The sequence below is a fragment of the Gopherus flavomarginatus genome, chromosome 6, assembly GCF_025201925.1.
Source record: "Gopherus flavomarginatus isolate rGopFla2 chromosome 6, rGopFla2.mat.asm, whole genome shotgun sequence".
NCBI classification, from domain to species: domain Eukaryota; kingdom Metazoa; phylum Chordata; order Testudines; family Testudinidae; genus Gopherus; species Gopherus flavomarginatus.
Window position 1 is genome coordinate 44,035,780 of NC_066622.1, and position 13,793 is coordinate 44,049,572.

At 38.3% G+C, this 13,793-nt stretch overlaps 1 protein-coding gene across 2 annotated transcripts in view; it reads left to right on the forward strand.

The window, feature by feature from the left end:
• Window positions 1–13,793, forward strand: part of NT5DC2 (5'-nucleotidase domain containing 2) — a 61,877-nt gene that overhangs the window by 17,373 nt on the left and 30,711 nt on the right. For both annotated transcript variants that reach the window (XM_050957817.1, XM_050957818.1), the window contains exons 3-5: window positions 543–617; window positions 2,297–2,352; window positions 6,394–6,487. In XM_050957817.1, coding sequence (XP_050813774.1) covers window positions 543–617; window positions 2,297–2,352; window positions 6,394–6,487 — 225 coding nt within the window. The remainder of the gene's footprint in view (window positions 1–542; window positions 618–2,296; window positions 2,353–6,393; window positions 6,488–13,793) is intronic.

Sequence of the window (13,793 nt, forward strand, 5' to 3'; positions counted from 1 at the left end):
CAACAGCAAATACAATGCAATTGTCTATCTGCGCACCTGGGAAGAAAGCCCTGAGGTGTTTCAAATTTTGAAGATAATGATAATATGCACAAAGATTTAGAAATAGCTTCTTTTTAATTAAAATAAAATGAAACTCCAAAAGTTTAAATCCATTCAGAAATTGGTGGCTTAGTATAGCCTTTTCTCACACTCTTTGGGAAAAACCTCACTTATATGATGAATTTAGTAAGTGGATTTCAAGCTCATCTCAAGATACAGTTACCCTTTTTAGGGCACCAGCTGTTTGGTGTAGGAGTTAGGGATCAGTTGCCCATGCAAACATTCCAGTTTGTAGAATCCCAAATTTTGGCAGTTGCATTATAGTTTTTTGGCATCTTTTGGTTCACTTAGGCCACTGTTGGGTGGAGGGTACTGGGATTTGATGGGCTACAGGGACTGATTCAGTATGTCAAATTTTTCATTCTCTTGTCAACTGGAAAACTTTCTTAAATACCTGGCACAGCTTCACTGAACTAACTGCTTTCTCATGAAATATTTTCCAGTATCCAGAAGGACTCAAGAAATATGATTACCTTCCAGGATTCGCCATCAGAGGGCTTCACTACGATGTGCAGAAGGTGAATGACACAAATTTAAATTTCATACTTGCTTTCCCTTGAACGGTAGTGTTCTGCCTGTCACATAACTCGGTCCCATCTCTTTCCTGTAAGACAACTGATAGAACAGCTTTCAGAAGAATATGCACTGGGGATTGTTGTATCTGTCCCTGCATAGGTTTTCTTAGATTGTAAGCTCCTTGGGACAAATGGAACTAATATAAAAGGCTGGCTACCTGGTGTCTTTTCTTTCTAATTCTTTCTCTTTCAGTATTTTAATATCTTTTAAAATCATTTTTCCTTTCACTACTTCCAGTATTTGAAATAGAGGGCCAGAACAATTCATTAAGCTTTGTAGCTTCTCAAGATATTCCTTCTGAAGCCCTGTAATGTTTGAGAGGCTTAGGAGCACACAAAGTGCTGCAGTTAAACAGCGTATAGTCAGTAGGGAGACAGACGAATACTGGTACAAGCTAGTCTTATTTTGATAGTCTGGTTATTTCTGAACCAATTAAGTGTGTTCAATCAATTCAGTATAACTAGAGAATGCACCCTTTTAAAGAGGAATGAAGACATTTTAGATTTTCCAGACTCTATTCTCTTCTGCCCAAGCTAAGATGTAATGCTGAAACTGACATTATGGCAGCAGTCTGTCCTGAATGTAGGTTTCTGGCTTTGCAGCAGGAGAGATTGTCTAATAACTTTGTCTTCTGCTTGCTAGTATCCAAGCACAGATTTCTGAAATAAGAGCACACATCACTCAGACGCCAAGTAAACTCTTCCTTTCAGTGGGTGGGTAGTAGTGTTGGCTGCCTCATTTCTCATTTCAAACCACCTGAAAATCAAGCCCTGTGCAAAAGGAGCATACTGCCCATTTGTTTGGTTTAGCATAACTGCATATTCCTGTTCAGAAGGTGGGAATGGAGGCTTGACAATAGTATGGTGACATGCTAGATATGGGAGTGCCTTTTAGTTTAGGAATATTAGGGAACAACGTAACCTGCACTCATAATGGTGAAGGGACAAATTGTTCTGATACCACACTGTTATCTCTGATTCTCAGAGTGGTACTGGGTTAGTCTCAGAGGCTATACTTGGTTAAACTCCATTATGACTATTGTGTAATGCGTGGGGGAATGAAAAAGAAGGCATACCTTGTGACTAAAGAAGATCGGTACAAAAAGAGGGAAGGTCTGATTTTCCCATGCTGGTTCAAGAATGGGAACTTGAGCATGGAGTAAAAAAGTAAAAAGAAAATAAGATTTGACACACACACTTGAATTATTAGTTCTGCTTAAGTAAGATGTGACTTGTTATAGATCTTCTTACACATAAGCCCCTCCCTTGCTATGTGTACACAAAGGATTGTTTTAATGTTAAAGAACTGCTGTACTCCATCCCTCTTCCACCTGCAGCTCCCTGAAAAAGTTTGAAATAGGTCCTGAATTGGAATGTAATATTATGTAATGCTTCAGTTTATGGTAATTTGATGTTTTTCCCTGTGATGCTTCAAAAATGTTGCAGTGAAGGAAAAAGTGATTTAAGCACAACTTAAAAATACATTCAGATTAGGTTAGTTTTAACTAGAATTCATTTTTTTTATTTCTTTGGGACATCAGTAAACTTAATCTGTTGTTTTTCCTGAATAAATGTATGCCAAATGCTACCAATGAAGACTGTTCACTGTTCTCTCTTCACAGAGTCTTCTGATGAAGATTGATGCTTTCCATTATGTCCAGTTGGGGACTGCATATAGGTGTGTCAAATATGAATGCATTTACTAAATGTCCCAAGGGTTCATGCTGAAGATGGAGTGCAAAGTCTCACGTCTTTAAAGAAGTCAAACTTCAAATGGGGAAAGCAACCTTCTCTAGCTTATCCTGTCTCCACTTGCTGAGTAATGATTCCAAGCTGTTGCCTGACATGCAGTTACAGGTGGCTGTGGTTTTTTCAGGCATATGGAGCCAAGTGTGGGAGTGAAAATGTAATTAATTTTTTTTATGGACAATGATGCATCTGATCACTTAACCAACTAAGTCTGCAGATTGCAGTGCAGTCTACTTAAGGCGACTTTTCTGACTAAGTCATTGGACCAGGGAAAGACTAACTCTTGTAGAGCTGTCCATACATGAAAAAAACCTGTCCTAACAGGTGTATGCTCACCAATGCTGGAAAGAAAGCTGTTTGGAGGTGAAAATAAGGATATGGATTTAACTCCATTTGGACTGAGGCATTTTTCTTGAGTGGAAAAAGTTGAGTAAAGTGCCCAGTTAAGTAATAGGGAGTGCCTTTCTTAAACAAGTGGGCTAGAAGTCCTTGAATAGAGCATTGGTATGTAGCACACAGGTTACTTTGGCTGCTCTTGAGTTCACTACATGCTGCATCCTGGCAGTTGGAGTGACACACTTGATATAAAAGCTTTTCAAGTCTTAATCCTGTCTAGTTATATAAGCACCAGCAAGTTCCACTGACTTCTGTGGGAGACTTGAAGACTGTCCTTTTAGAAGCAAGGAGACCAATACAGAGCACTATAACAAACGAATGCTCCAAAGCAAAAACTAAAGCCCTTCAGAGAACATAGGGCAAAATATTTTGCTACTTTTTTGGTGGCTGGAATAGTTAAGTATTTTTTTCCAAATGAAGGCAACTAATGGCTGATGTCCCCACCATACTTCTAAACTCTTCTTTGGGCCAGTGACTCCCAAATGAAGCACCTCAAATATTTGCCAATGTTAAGCAAGAAATTCATTTACACTGAGGGAGCATGGTGAAGCTTCAGTATTGATTGTCCCCTCTGTGTCTCTTCTCCCCCTGCCTCAACTCCCCCAAATAGGAAACAGGTACCCAAAAATAAATACTCTGCAGAGTTTCACTACTGCTGTCAGCCTTCAATAACAGTTGTGCATTATTGTTTGCAATATACAGCATCATTAGACTAGGAAGGACAGAATTAATGTCATGTATGGAACTCTGTCTGGACCTGGCCCTAGGATTTACAGAGACCTGAATGAAGTAATAAATGTGTGTCAACATCAGCTTCCTCTGCCACAGGCTGTGGTGACATCCCACCTTAATTTTTCTTTTAATTTTTTTTGAGGCATGCTTGATGCCCTGCTCCCTCTCCCCCAGTCTCTTTGGATTGGGACAAGGCCAGAAGATGCAGCCAAAGCACAATGTTCTACATGGGGAAAGGTGGCTAGAGAATTCTGTTATGAGCTATTGGTCTCATGTTTGGGTGGAAATATACCTCTCAGCATCATAGTGTGGGACATAACTTCTTAACCCTCCCATTCCCAAGATCTGGCTCCTGCCTAATGAATTCCTCCTTGCTTTTCAGCAGCCAGTGTTGCAGTTGACCGGAGGTTTCAGTCAGCTCTTGTATTCCTTTCCCTATCACGGCCCCTCTCTAAGATTGCAAAAGGGTGGATCAGTGGGACTAGATCCCTTTTAAGAACATGTAGCTCATTACAGCAGTGCTGTACAGGGGACTTTGTTCTCTACTCAGTGTGTGTATACAAATCCACTAATATTGGAGTTTCCATCTGCAGTGAAGGCTGGTCTAAAGTCACTGAATATGTTTATCTGATTCAGCTTTGCCAAGCAAGAATAGACAGTGAAGGGGAATTTTTTTTATTTAAATTAATTCAGGGAACTAAATCAGTGAGGGCCAACTTTTGAGGTCCTACTTTGGGTAAATTTCTACTGATTGCAATGAGTTTATTTTAGATTACAATAGAGACCTAACAGCATCCATTCAAAGTCACGCACACCCTTGACAGTTCTTAAAAACACAGATTGTGGGAGTACAGACATGGGATTTGCTCCTAATAATGTTATGACAAAAGTAGGAAAAGCCTCTTTAAAACATTATCAGTCATTCTGACTGTTCTGTTACCCTCTCCCAAGTACTAATATCCTATATATTTGAAGCAGAACTGTCAAAGCATGAGAGACTGCAGTAGGGAACCATCCGGCACTGTTCCTTTTTATTATTTATTTATTTATTTTTATTTATTTAGGATTCTGTATTAAAAGTAATACTCATAAAATGGTGTGTGTTTTTTTGTTTCCTGAGCCTTTTGACTATGGAAACTGACTGTTTTACTTGCGGAACAGTGCCTTTTCACAGTTAAGCTCTGATTACATTAAAACCCCAAGATTGGCAGAAGCAGAGTTCCAAAATCGAAGAGAATTTCTTTCTTTCAACACTGCCCTGTTTATGATTCCCAGGCATTTCACCAGCCTCCACTGAACCTGTATTAGAGGGTTATTTCAAATAATTTTTTTAAAGCTGATTATTTAAACTGACTTTGTGTAAATATTTAAATTTCTTTTTAACAAATAGGGTAACTTAAAAAAAAACTCTTCAAAGAGAACATTCTGATCTGCTGAGTCAGAAGAAAGGGTCATCATTGGCTTGATGAGTAAATAGTTTGCAAAACAAGTAATTACAAAAAACTGTATAAATGTGTGCATCATCTCTATATCTGCAGACTAATTTTACATAGCTTTTGAAATCCTGAAAGCATGGTTGAATGTTAGGGGCACATATTAGGTAAGGTTTACCCAGGTTGAATAGTCTTTTACAGAGACAACCTTCTTGGTTATGAAAGCTAAACTAACCAGTAAAATATATTTTAGACTCTATTCTGTGTTAGAAATATTTGTACAAGTTATACAAAGCCACATGAAACTTTTTTTCTTACACCATCACACTTTCTTGCCATGTTAAGTTAATAATACAATAATTACCTGAAGGAACTCTGGATGAGCTTTAATTATACAATGCTGACTAGTGTAGATTGTACATTGGTCTTCGGTTGATACAGATGCGTGCGTGCGCTCGCTCTCTTTCTCTGAGAAGAAGTATGGAGAAGCCTTGCATCTTGCATTAGTCTGATCTTGCTGTGGCAAGATCAAAGCCAGCCACATCTGTTCAGTGTGCATGTCCTCCTTGAGATAAAAATACGTGGAACTAGAATCTTTCACATGTTGACTAAATCAAGGTATAGAGAAACTTCTCAGTCAAGCTAGAGCCTGTAAAGTATCTTGAGTAAGTAAGTCCCTCGTAGACTGCAAAGAGCTACAAAAGGATCTCTCAAAACTGGGTGATTAGGCAACAAAAGGGCAGATGAAATTCAGTGTTGATAAATGCAAAATAATGCACATTGGAAAATTTCCCAACTATACATATAAAATGATGGGGTCTAAATTAGCTGTTAACACTGAAGAAAGAGATCTTGGAGTCATTGTGGATAGTTCTCTGAAAACATCCATTCAATGTGCAGTGGCAGTCCTGTGAAACTCCTTGTCAGAGGATATTGTGAAGGCCAAGAGTGTAAGAGGGCTCAAAAGAACTAGGTAAGTTCATGGAGTTCAAGTTAATGGCTATTAGCCAAGGTGGACAGGGATGATGTCCCTGGTATCTGTTTGCCAGAAGCTGGGAATGGGCGACAGGATGGATCCCTTGATTACCTTTTCTGTTCATTCCCTCTGGGGCACCTGACATTGGCCACATTCAGAAGACAGGATTTTGGGCTAGATGGACTGACCCAATATGGCCATTCTTATGTTATGTTCTTATGTACCTATTTACAAATGTCCTATGGAAGTTTATCTCTGCTCTTTCAGAATTGTGAATACGTGAAATGCCATGTGTTGGAAAAAATCAGACTTCATGCCAATATCCACTTCTTGTCCACTTCAGAGCTTGATAAAAAGAGAGAGATCTTTCCTCTCTCCTCTCTGGTTTGCAGCCCATTTAGTGATGCAATTTTTTTTGTGATTTATCTTGTAGAGGGCTAAAGCCAGTGGCTGATGAAGAGGTTATCGAATTGTATGGTGGTACCCAGCACATCCCACTGTACCAGATGAGTGACTTCTATGGCAAGGTATTGTAGGCAACACTTCAGTGCATTCTTTAAAACTGATATGTTAACTTTTACTGTCAGCTGGGAACCGTGCAGCGTAAGGCGTAAGTGAAAGTGACTATATAGCTTCTTCCAGATTAGAAAAGGACAGCACTTGCCAGTTTAAACGCATTCTGCTTTTGTGGGAATTTTACCCCAGAGCTTATTCAAAGGGGTATAGAAGCTGAGAGCTGCCTGTGGAAATATTTTTTTTAATTGTTGGGGTATTTGGTCCAGAACTCAATGGCTCTCGATTGATAATGAGGTATGGTGTATTCCATATTCAGGTCATCCATTCAGTTCCAGCCCGCCTCATTAATTACAGTCATCAGGCCATTTAACAGCAGTTAATATCTGCAAAAAGCCAACCCCTGTGTGTATTCTCTAATGAACAGGCATCCTAGCATAGTTAGTACCAGGGTGGATTTGATTTAAATCACTAATCAGGAAGACTCGATTTAATCATGGATTTCTACATAAAAGTGCATTCTTGTTGGTTGTTATAACCTTAATACATATTCTTCACAATTCAGATGTGGGTTTCATTTTTAGAAGGTATGCACTATAAATTTTTAAAGTGATTTATTTTGAAAACTTTTCAGATTAGTTTTACAGCTATATCAGAAAATGAATGAATCTTTTGGTTATTTCATTTACCAAAGGTAATTGAAGCAGATAGTTCACCTCCCAATGACTTCATAAATATCTCCAATTCAACAGGCTAATCATTAATATTTGGAAAATTATCTTGCCCTGCTGTATTAGGAGGAGAACATCACCAGACAGAATCACAATTTTTATTTAACTAAAACAACATTATATATTCTGGATTTTTTCCCTCCAACAGCAAACATATAATATTTTAACAAAACAAGCATATGACTTTTTGAATTTAATTAAACATTCAAGTTTTTTAAAGTCAGGGGTGTGTGTGTGTATGTGTATATTTCATTTAACTGTTTTACTTAAAAACAAACTCTGTCAGCCAGGTCAACATGAGAAACTTAAAATATTCGCTTCTGCAGCTAACTCAATTGTCTTCACTTTCATTTTCCTGTTTGTTCACAATTGGAAAAGAAAAACAAGCTTTCCTGCTTTTTCAGGTCTCAAATGATTTCTCAATTTGGAATGAATTATTCCAAAGGAAGAAAATATTCTTTCTTCACCGGCAGAAGGAGCTACTGCTGTTAAGTGAGATTATCACTTCAACAGTCTCTGAATCCAACTGCTTAAGTGACTTCACCCAGTTCACTGGTGTGACTTCTTTAAAACATCATCAGCAAATATATGTATTTCTTGAATGGTTCCCCCTTAGTTCTGAAGTTTATTATAGTTAGCCATCATCCCTCCATAATGCCATAACATGGACATCCAGCAAACACCTCTTCTTCAGCAGTTAAGGTTTGACCCTGGTACTGAGTATTGAGAATATTTGCCCATTTTGTTTTTTTATGCTTGTAATTTAACTCTGTCATTGCATATTTCTCTTTTTAAGATCTCACTCAGTTCCTTCCAAATTTCAACAGCGTCAGCAATAAAACAGCTATTTCCCTGCATTTTGTTCAAAACTACAGAAATAGCCTTCGGGGTACTCAGCATGTGTTGAACATTTCTCTTAAGCTCAATGTTGAAAACTTTGGCTGTGACAGTGCCATCTATTTTGTCACAATTTTGTTCACACACTGCCATCAAATTAGGCCAGTTCTTGATGTAGTCCTCACAACAGTCCACTACTGAGTTCCATCGCACGTCCCGTGGGAGAGTTAGCTTGCCTCCCACTTTTTTCAGAGCAGCTGCTGCAATGTGGTTGTTACAGAAGTATTCTGCAATTTCAATATCGTTAGCCTTTATTTCTGGAACACTGAAGTCTTTGGCTAGGAGGTGCATCAAATGAGCACTGCGACTGTATGTTGTTAGCTTGGGACTCTTCTAAATTTATTCTCATCTTGGATACATTTGCAGTATTGTCTGTGACCAAGCTGCATACTAGACATTTGAATTTTTTTCACGCTTTGTTATAGCTTTTACTGCTACTTCTTGTAAGTATTCTGCTGTGTGTGCATTTCCTGATGTATCAATTGTTTCTGTAAGGAAGACATTCCCTTGTCACACAGGCACATACAACAGGATCATTGAGGACATTGTTCCACCCATCAAGACTCAGGTTAAAAATTTTACCTTCTAGACCTTTTGCACACTGCTTAGTTTCTCTTTCATACATTTTATCCAGCAATTTGCCTGTGACATCTGCTCTGTTGGGTGGACTGTATCCTGGTCGTAATGCCTGAACCATGTTAATGACATGTGGGTTCTCAATAATACAGAAAGGAGAGTTTGTTGCATGAACAAACTGGGCAAGTTTTTCATCAATTACCTTTTTTGATTGTCTGCTGGTTCTTACCACAAACTTATCAATGGCTGTTTCTGGATGATGGAGATTTCCCCCCCCTTTTTTGCTACAGATGATATACTGTGGCTATGTGACATACATGATGATGTGACTGAAACACTATCATTGGCAGGTAACTCCTGAAACTATAGAAAATGATGGTGATCTAGAAGTTAGATAGTCTTCAGAACCCTGTATGTTGAGGATGGATTCTCCTAAAGAAAATAAGTCAGTGCAGTTATTTAATTATTATTACCATACTGTTCGTTTAGTATTACTCATTGCATTCACTGACACTCAGTACTACTTTAAAGGTGAAATTGTAAAAGGAAGATCTGCCTATTTCAGCTATTTATTTTTTTATCACAACTGCATCTAAAATGCTAGTACCATAGAGTAACAACTAATTTTTTTTCCTCAAACATGAAAATTCAAGAATAGTCCAGAAGGAAGACAGGCAATTCTTAAGAAAGCAGTATGAAATAAAAAAGTTTACCCACTTGAAGATCCTGCATATTCAGACATGTTCCTATCATTATCTTCAGTGCAGCTTCCTCCTGAGAAGGAACACCTCTCATGATATTATTTCCTTTGGGCAAGTAGCATTGCATTTTGCTTGCATGCCTGTCTTACCCACAGGTAAAGGAACTTAATTAAAATATTCCCAAACTGTGCCTCTTTTTATGGACTGCTGCTATTACAGGTTTTCCCTTTTAGTGAGAGAATATTATGGTAGATCTCAAATCAATGAAGGTCAACTCAGAAAGACCTCTAGACTTCTGGAATATGCTGCTCAAACAGTTTAACATTTGTTTCTACTGCCTGTCCCTCCCTTCTCACATTTATCTCCAGACTTCTCCTTATCCAGATCTATTCTGCATCCAGCAGTCTTCTATTCATTGAACTTTTTGAAACTTTTCACTTTTAGAGAGAGGTAAGAGATTGACTCAGTGTACACACATTTGCAGAGGGACAATTGGGTTGAGGTCTGTTTTTTCTCACCTCCGATATTTTTATTTATTTATTTTAAAACATTTTTGCTGTTATCTCTGGAGACATTAAATCCACAGTTTGAGAACTGCAAAACTAAGCATTTCTGATAGTGCTCAGTCTAGAACAGGAGTTCTCAAACTGGGGGTTGGGACCCCTCAGAAGGTCACATGGTTATTGCATGCTGGGGTCGTGAGCTATCAGCATCCACCTCAAACCCCACTTTGCCTCCAGCATTTATAATGGTGTTAAATATATAAAAATGTGTTTTTAATTTATAAGGGGGGGCTGCACTCAGAGGCTTGCTGTGTGAAAAGGGTCACGAGTACAAAAGTCTGAGAACCACTGGTCTAGAAGATACCGAGTTCCATTGAGTAGATAGAAAGATTAACCTAAATCTATACAGAAGCCCCTGGAATCCCATAAAACGGGGTCCCTAATCCATGAACTATCGGAACTCATTTACAAAACTTTTCTTGAACATTACATGAATATATTGTCTCATACTATAGAATTAGAATTTTTAATCCTTATTCCATGATACATTATAGCTCAAAGATCTTTTTAGATAACATTTAAAAACGTTTTTTGAGGGAAAAAGCTAACTATAAAAGGTATGTTAGATTTCATACTTCCATTTGGCTTGAATACTATTTCTAGAGAATGAATGTGCATTGGCTAACCTTGAGCCTGGATGATTATTCAAGTGCATGTATGAGCAGCACAGACAGCCAGAGAAATCCATCTGCTTTCAGCACTGCATAGGGCTCCAGAAACTGCTTTTTAATTATTCTGTGGATCAGATTCACTGTGTGTTTGTGTTTTTTATACAGTCAAAGGTCTGACAATATTAAGTTTCTTTCACTGGCACCTTTCAAATTTGTCTACATTGTCTGAAAAGGAACCGGGCTGGAATCAAATCTTCTTTTGAGAAGAACTGTCTAGCTTCATGCCATAGAAGTTTTGGAAAAAACTAAGTTCATAAATCCCACCCCCAACCTCATTTCAGACCCTGAGTTAGTTCTTCACCTGGTAGCTGAAGTGCAGGCTTCCTCAAAACATTCCAGTAATACCCCTTTAAATCAGTTGTGCTAAGTCAACAACCCAAGGTGACTTTGATTTCTCTATCACGGGAAAGGCTAATCTGAGCTGTTAGCCCTTTGGAAAAGCAAATACTTTGTTTGTGGCCAAGAATTATTCACAGCTCTTAAGTTGGGTGTAAGTCTGTTTAGAATGTGAAATATCTGTACACACACTACTCATAAATGTAATCCTTTTTGTGAATAGCAAACTTCCAAATTTTAGACTTGCTCTCGCCCTAAGTATGAAGTATAGCTACAATAGTACTTGTGCTCTAATATAACTATTTACCTTTCTTTGTGATCTCTTAGACACATTAACATTTTCATCAATTTTTTCCTTTTGTTCCCATTTTTGATACCAAGGAAATCAATTTTTTTCAATTCTTCCCCTTTTTCGCAAGGAGAATCTTCCTTTGGTGATGAGCAAGCCAGATTCTCATTGCTCAGGAGCCAGTCAATGATACTCTGTGCATGTTAGAGAGACAGGGTGGAGGAGGTAATTTTTTTTTTTCTTTTACTGGACCAACTTCTGTTGGTGAGAGACAAGCTTTTGAACTTACACGGAGCTCCTCTCCAGGTCTGCGCATGTGTGAGACATGTGCAAAGGCCCCTCAAATATCACAGAACATACTCCAGTCCCTACTGGGGAATCAGGACTTAAATTTGCTCACATGTTGGGCAATCCATGGTAGATTTTATTATTGACTCTTGCTAGTAGGCAGATGACTGACACTTAAGTATGTTAAGAATTTATTACATGGATTAAAAGGCTAATGTATATAATGCTTTGTATGGCTCCTTCTGGAAACAGTGCCCTGCCATGGGCTAAGATGAGCACATCAGTTTTAGAGAGGGTCAGGTTTATTTTATGGAACTAGAAAAACTGAAATTCTCCATCTTCAGCTTGTTTATGCAGTGTTGACAAACTTGGTTGAACCAATAACATAATTAGAAAAAAAACTATTTTTTTCTTCTCTTCCAGACTTTTTAATATTATCATTCCAAACACAACAGTACATGTTGCATAGGATTTGTGGTCAGAAAGACCCAGAGATCCAACAAGTCTCTCATCTACCATTAGGTATTAGTTCTGGTTCAGCAAATCCCCTCTACTGTATCTTTCACAGCAAACTGTTAAACTTCCTGTGTCTGTAGTGTACTTCGAAGGAATTATTCAATTCTAAGCCATTAAAGACCAACTGAATTAAATAAAATGTATAATGAGAGAATTAGAAGTCTATATTTCTGGTTCTAATATACAACATCAGTGCAAAGTTCCTACAAGTACTTTCCAAGGAACTAAAGCAATTGTTTTCTGTGCTTCTGCTGATTGCTTACTAATTAAAACAGATTCCCCCTAAACTCCTGATGTTTATCACAGATGTTTGGCTTACCTCTTGGTTTCTAACCTGGACCTATAAGGTATTTGTTAAAAATCACTGTGCACAAATTTAAACTCCTTTGACTGGGCTTGCTGCAAAGGAGGAGAAGAAATTCCCTCAGGGCTGGTCTACACTACGGGGGAAAATCGATCTTAGATACGCAACTTCAGCTACGTGAATAACGTAGCTGAAGTCCAAGTATCTAAGATCGAATTACTCACTGTCCTCACGGCGCGGGATCGATGTCTGCAGCTTCCCCTGTCGATTCCGCAACTCCGTTCGGGTTGGTGGAGTTACGGAATCGATATAAGCGCATTCAGGGATCAATATATCGCGTCTAGATGAGACACGATATATCGATCCCCGAGCAATCGATTGCTGCCCGCTGATACGGCGGTAGTGAAGATGTACCCTCACAATCACTTCATATCTACACTGGATCTCTTCTTAATGATCACTTGCTAAGCTATAGGGGCTTACAGTAAGGATAGCAAAAATCACTTTCAAAACCCATTTGTATTCTTTCTTGAGCTGAATATTTGCAGTATCCTTTGAGCTATGAGAGTTAGTGTTGGTGGATAGTAAATCTGCAAGGATTTACATGTCTTTTAAGTTCAGAGGTGTAATATTGGGTTCTGAACTTCCAACTTTTTTTTTAAGCCTGGAAGGGAGAAGCATTAGAAGGGGGCTTGACTAAAGTATATGAATTACATTATGGAGGGTGTAGCAGAAACTGATCAGTCCCTCCTCCTTGTTATACAACTCCCATAGTATGAGGAGATGAGTATTCAGTTACTCTGTAGAATGCACTGTAATGAGGTTATGGACTAAATACTTTAACTAGATTTTAAAAGGGGATAGGTAATTCTATGACCAAACTAAAATATAAATAAACCACTTTGTGGTCTAATCTCAAAGACTTTAACATCAGGAGGGACCATCATGATCTCCTTGCCATAAGGTTCAGGATGGAATTCTTCAGACACCTCTTGACATTCTGTTGCTGCATACACGCATTCTATGGGGTTTTGGTTTTCCCCTGAAGTATCCATTATTGACCTCTGCCAAAGGCAGGGCATTAGACTTGATGAACCAATGGTCGGATTAAATAGACAGATACAGTGTTCTTGTCATCTTAGTAGTGCCAGAATGCTCTTGTGCAATAAATATAATTAAATTTCTTCATACTGAAAGATGAAAATAATGCAAGTTGTAACATCAGTTAATAAAGAAGGTGCTCTCTCTTGGATGAGATGTAAAAATAGGTCCTGACTGCTTCTGGTCATTAACAATCACATGACGCTTTTGCAAGAGCAAAGGTCTCAACATGAGTTTCCTAACCAAATTCCAATCTAGGTAGTTATGTTTTATCAATTAAAATGTCACCTGTATTTTGACACTCTTGCAATAGATATAATCTAATACAATGGATGAACCAATGGACT